The sequence below is a fragment of the Corylus avellana genome, chromosome ca1 (genome assembly GCF_901000735.1).
Source record: "Corylus avellana chromosome ca1, CavTom2PMs-1.0".
NCBI lineage: Eukaryota > Viridiplantae > Streptophyta > Magnoliopsida > Fagales > Betulaceae > Corylus > Corylus avellana.
The window spans coordinates 29,712,114-29,718,621 of NC_081541.1; the positions used below are offsets into that span (position 1 = coordinate 29,712,114).

The 6,508-nt window shown below is 35.5% G+C and overlaps 1 protein-coding gene across 1 annotated transcript; it reads right to left on the reverse strand.

Moving 5' to 3' along the window:
• Nucleotides 1-5,098: 5,098 nt before the first annotated feature.
• Nucleotides 5,099-5,877, reverse strand: LOC132169423 (uncharacterized). Its single transcript, XM_059580461.1, has 2 exons — nt 5,864-5,877; nt 5,099-5,726 (listed from the first exon to the last, which is right to left on the reverse strand). Exons 1-2 carry the CDS (start codon nt 5,875-5,877, stop codon nt 5,099-5,101), a joined length of 642 nt encoding a protein of 213 aa, XP_059436444.1.
• Nucleotides 5,878-6,508: the final 631 nt, after the last annotated feature.

Here is a 6,508-nt window from a genome sequence, read left to right on the forward strand (position 1 = left end):
AGCTTTAATTTTTTTTCTTATAAACAGATTTCTTTAAAGAAATTTAAATTTGTTAACTTTTTTTTTTTTTAGTTTAGGTTTTTTCTAGGAGCCTTTAATTGTTTTGCTTTTAATTTTTTACGAGCCATTATTATGTAACATCACAATTTTTATAGCTTAGCATATCATTGTACTTCGAAAGTTTGATACTGGCGTGAATATTGTCAATCGCGTACGCATTGGCGCATGCATTTTCCTTTTTTATTTTGAAAGATGCCAAATATAACATTGATCTCGAAAGAGTTGTTAGAACTGAGGCTACATCATTTACATTATTACAATTAACATATAAATTCACTTATTTTAGTAATATATAACCAGAAACCCAGTTTAAAATGATCGATGCTTTTAATTTATGTTCTGGCGACTAAAATACCTCCTTTATCTTCTGTTATTTCCATAACGCATTAGCCCACTCCACCGGCCCACAAGGAATTCACTTCACCCATCTCTTTTCTTTTTTTTTTTTTTTTTTTTTTGGCTTTTTCTTGTTTTTCTAGTTCTTGAAAATGACATTACAAACAAAATAATGGCTTCCCTAGTACTCAATTCAATTGTGCTGATTCTTTAGTGGTAATTTCTTAAATATTTCTAATTATCTCCACATTCAGATTTATAATATCTATTTTATTTTTTTCAAAATAATGTAATTTCTAATTGAGTAATACTGTAAAATACATTTTTATTTCATAATTATCTTAAAATGTTGATGTAACACTTCCAATCATTTCTTTGATTTTATTGTTCAACAACAACTGATCCAAGGGTTGGTTGAGACGGCTGCATGAGCATTGTAAGTTAAAAATGTACAGTTTCTAGCACAACTCATTCTCACTTCCTCTACCAACTTATTAGCAATCTGATTACTAAGTTTTGTTTGACTATCATCTTATCTATCTGTGTTATATTTGGAAAAAGTCAAAAAACTATATTTATCCCCCCTCAAAATACGACTATATTTGTAATGTTTTATCAAACTTTAAAAGTTGCAATGTTCCCTACTATTTTACTAGCTTGTTTCACGCATCACTTGATGTAAAATATATGTTATATCTTCATATAATTTATAAAAATACAACCATTCCCTTATATTAAAAGTAAATCATTGAACTGACCCAACGTGAGACCATGGTTCCTTTTTTTGAATTCTTTATTTCATGAAGGGGTGTTTTTGTCATTTTTGATTAATCTATTCTATTAAACTTTAAATTATGATAATGTCCCAACGAAGTCCCGATGGTAGCCTGGTAGAGTCTCGTGAATCCTGATCAGGTCCGAGAGGGGTCTTAATCGGATCTTAGTGAAGTCCCAATGGTGGTCCGGTTGTGTTCCGGTGAAGTTCCGAGAGTAGCTCAATCGGGTCTCGATGAAGTCCTGATGGTGTCCCAACCATGTTTCAACTGGGTCCAAGCAAGATTCTGAATGGGTCTCAGTGAAGTCCTGACGGTGGCTCGGTTGGTTCCCATGTGAGTCTCGACGACCCCCAACCATGTCCCCGACAGGGTCCCACTTGGGTCGTAGCAAGGTCTTGACTAGGTCCCAACAGTGTTTTGATCGGGTCCGATTGAGTCCTAATGAGGTTTCGACCAAGTCCCGTTGGGGTCCCAACTGTAGCCCGATGAAGTCCTAGCATGTCTCAGCGACATCTCCAACTGGATTTATTGATTTGAGAATAAGATGCTCAAACTCTGAAAAATAGTTTATGTTTTTCAAAAATTAAAACCATTTTATAGAAATTAAAGAGTTTTTTTTTTGGATCATACCGAAAATATTTTCTATTTACTATTATTTTTTATTGTACCAAACACCAAAAAACACGAAAAATATTTTTCAAAAAGCATTTTATTCTTAAACAAAAGGGGCCTAAAATTTAATATAAAATCATGATGAAAAGGGTAACTAAAAGAGTTGGTAGAATAGTGAGGACATTACAACTTTTTGAAATTTGGAAAGACATTACAAATAAGATAATAATTTGATAAGGGTAAGAATAGTTAGGGACAGAGCCAGCTTTGAATTTGAGGGGGGACCAATTGGCAAAAGAGACCTTAAATTATTCTTTTTTTTTACCTTTTTTTTTTTTGCCTTGAAAATTTTTTTCCTTATAATTTGGGGGGGGACCAGGGCCACTACCGGTCCCCCCTAAATCCGTCCCTGAAAGTAGTTTTTTCTTATATTTGTATATATATAATCGATTTTTTTTTTTTGACATGTCCACACAATAGGGGGAAGAGGGGGATTCGAACTAGTAACTTTCGCTTCATGAGGCGTGATCTCAGCTAATTGAGCTACCTTTTCGGAACATAGTTTACTTCGATCCGAATGGACTGCAAAACAAGGGTTTTACAGCCTCCAATAAAACTTTGACACGTAAGATAATTAAAAACATCGATTATAAGGAAGATAAAAACACTGGATTATGGTCTCTCTCTCCCTCCCTTGCATCTCCCTTTTTCCTTTGTCATTGTCTATTCTTTCCTCTTAGAATTTTATCTTGTTTGCTACAACAACCATACACCGGATGTGGTATCTCTCTCCCTCCAATCTTCGTTTTCCTTCGACACTATCTCTTCTTCTCTCTTCGAATTCTATGTTGTTTGCTGTAACAACTGTAAGATAATGTGGTAGGACCTAAATTTCGAACTTTGCTATATCCATTAGAAAATTTTGATGATATTCGACTGATTTTAGGGTTGTTTGTGAATGGGTGCTTGGTTTAATTCTTCTGGGTTGCATTATTCTAAAGTGGGGTTGTTTGCCAATGGACTAAAAAAAAAGCCTCATACTATTCATCTCAAATTTAACTCCCAACATTCTTACTTTTTTATATTACATTAATCACATTTTACTACTATTCAAATAAAAAAAATCATTACAAAACAAAATTTTTTCACTTTTCCATATCAAATATTCTTACTTTCTTCGCACATCAATCAAATCTTTCTATAGTTTGAGGCTACTTTCTTTTTTCAAGCCATTGGCAAACATCCCCGATGTTTCGGCTTGAGTCCCTTCCAAAACACAGAAAACAAGACCCATCGTCTGCAAAACATAGCAAACCCATAAAAATTTCTCCTTCATTCGGTCAAAAATCAAGATAACACCCTCTAAATTTCTTCCTCCTTCACCTAACAAAACGAACCACCCAAAAATTTCCTAACAAAATTAACCACCGAAAAAAAAATACCTAACCACATGCAATCTCACCTTGCTTGAAGAAACAAACCAAACCACAAAGAATCAAACCAAACCACAAAGAATTGCAACCCAAAATCCGGTGGCCTTGGTGGATTCTGCTGACCTTGGGCGGATTCCATGATTCTAGTGGCCTTGAGTATTGGTGGTTTAGGTATAGCTGCATAGATGAGTGGGGATAACGTAGAAAGCGTTTTTTTTTTCTTGTCTATGGGGATTTTGGTGGGCTGATGCCATGTTTTCGTATGTATTGTGTGTTGGTGATTTTAGCTTACTTGTCAAAATATTAGTGAAGGCTGTAAACTCTTGTTTTACAGCCCATCCTCATAGAATGAGCTCTCATATATATAATGTAGCGTGTATTGACTCACTGAATTTGATCAATGAGATGAGATGAGGGTTTGGAAATAGATTGATTATAGTGGCTTGAATGCTAAGATCAACTCAACCACATGCTAGTTATTAGAGATGGTGGGGTACATTGATCTATACTTAGGCGGAGTGATTATTGTTGTTTTGCAGCTTCCTAATGACTAATAAATTCAAGCATTTCCAATTTTCATTCATTTTTCTCTCTAATAAATTATAGTCATATGGTGTTAATTAGGATTGTTTTTATGCTAAAATTGGTTGAAGCACCGATCTTAGAATCTTGGGAGACTTGTGAGAGGAATTAACATCAAGGCAATATTGCTAATTGTCATTTTAAAATGTTTGAAAACCAAGAAATGTAATTCAAATAATCTAAACCACAAAATAGTATATAGGTGCATTTTATTCTATTTATTATTCCAAATCTTTTTGGCAATGACAATTTGATGTCATTATTATGGAAATTATTGACTTTTTTAGTATTCTTTCATAATCCAAATTCATTCCAATTCTTCTTCTAGTGCATTATTCGTAACATTATTGCTTGTCATGAATTACCTTTGTCTTAATCATTTTTACATAAAATAACAATAGTATACAAAGAGTAATTTGAATATAAGTAGGAAGTAATCAAGAAAAAAATTAGGGAAAATTATATTTACTACCTTTAACTACCACCCTATTTGCATTGTCTTTCCAATATTATAATTTTTGCAATGCCCCTTCCAATTTATCATTGGCGTTGCAAACTTGCAACATCCCCTTTCTGTGCTAAAAATGACAATAACGAAAAAAAAAAAAAAAAAAAAAAATTGAAATTGGAAAAAAAAAGAAGCAAAACATGTAAAAAAATTAAAAAATAAATAAATAAATAAATTGGAAAAAAGAGGCAAAAATTTAAGAAATGATAGATTGGGGATAGTGTCATTTTGGGTCGCAAAAGGGAGATATTGTAATGGCAATAATAAATTGAGAGTATTGCAAATATAGTAATAGTTAGAATTAGGTAAATGTAGTTTCTTCTAAAAATTTAAAATACGTTTATTAAGCTTGCAATGTTTTATGGCATAAAGGAGCAAAAAAAAAAACGTGAGATTAAATAATTCAAATCCGAGGCATTAGACGCCGCATAACTTTATGCTAGTTTTTATATTTATTTATTACGTCCATTTTAAATGGTAAAATATATCTTTCTTTTTGAAAAGATAGTTCTTATTCAATAACTCAGAAAGATCTGGAAAAGATCACAAAGAAGGGAGAAGTTCTTCCCTTCGTACAATACAACAAATGTCCGATGGAATATCCTCCAACTAGATTGCATTTATGACATGGGTGGTAGCCATCTTAGCTAGCCGATGAGTTGCAGTATTGGCCTCCCTAGGTATATGGGTAAATTTAGCATTCTCAAAAGCCCGCATTTCTAATTGTATTCCCTCCTCAGAGTGTTTATAACTGCTTCCACAGTGTCCATTTCCATTAACTTATTTGACAATCACCTTAGCATCCCCTTCAAAAATAATCTGCCAAAAGCCAAGCTTCCTACCAAAGACGGCAGCTGGGTAGCATAAACGGCTGCTAGGGCTTTTGCCATTGCAGGTTCAACCTCTTTCGTGATACTGCGGGCTGCCAAGAAAGCACTTGTTAAGTTTCGAGTAATGCATCCCAAAACTATCCATCCATTTTTCACATCCACCGCAACATCCCAATTCATTTTGATATAGTCAGCAAGAGGCTGCATCCATTTCCCCATGCTCTGTTCCCCGTCTTTCTTCGGTTCCACCTCCTCTGGCATGGTCACGTTATAGAATTCCTCCAGTGCCTCTTGCGCTTCACGTGCAAGTTGGGTTGGATCCATGAAGGATTCTCCATGAACCACAACATTTATACGCAGCCAGATACGTCTCGCTGTGACTACTAAAACCTCAAGTTCAGCTGTATCACATTGTTCCATTACCTCCTCAAAAAGGTTGGTAAAAGGCTTGCCTACACACATGCCTTTTTGCAGCTTTTTCATCCCACACCCCCATACATCATTTGCTGAAGGACAATTCCACAGGATATGCTCCACTGTCTCATCTTCTGTTTCATATATGGGGCAAAACTTGTTTTGTACTACACCCCTGCAAAATAAGTTCACCTTGGTGGGTAGTGAATTGTTCAGAGCCCTCCATAAAAACATCTTGACTGCATTAGGAACAGCTATTTTCCAGCACCTCTTCCAGAGTCATTATTCTAGTTTGGTGTTGACCCTCCACACCGTATGCTCGCCATCGTTTCCATCTCTAAATGGTACAGACTTCAAACAGAAAAATCTCCATTAGTAGTGCATCGCCAAATTAATTTATCTTTGGTTGGGGTTGGACTTAGCGGAATTCCTTTGATCACTTGGGCTTCATGCTCTTGAAACACTGTGTCAATGAGAATGCCCTTCCAGCTTTTCGTGTTTTGATCGATGAGATCAACAACTCTAGCTCTCGCATCCAAAACAATTCGGGGTGATTGAACCGTGTTGAAGGAGTTGGAATCCACCTATCTCCCCACACTCTTATATCCGTCCCCCCACCCACCCTCCAAATAAGTCCAGTTTTAGTACCATTTGAGCAGCCATGATACTCAGCTAAGCAAAGGAAGGGTGTTGCCCTACTTGGCCCTCCAAAACAGATTTTGAAGGGTACTATTTAGCTCCAATAATTCGTGCATCCAAAGAATTTGGAGATTGTAGGAGCCTCCAAATTTGTTTTGCAAGTATGGCTTTATTGAAAGTCACCAAGTCTAGATACCCCAAACCTCCTTCCGATTTTGATTTTCCTATCCACTCTCAACTCACCCAATGAATTCTTGAGGTATTATGCTTATGTCCACACCAAAATCTTTGCATCATTCCATGTGTCTCTTTGCATAA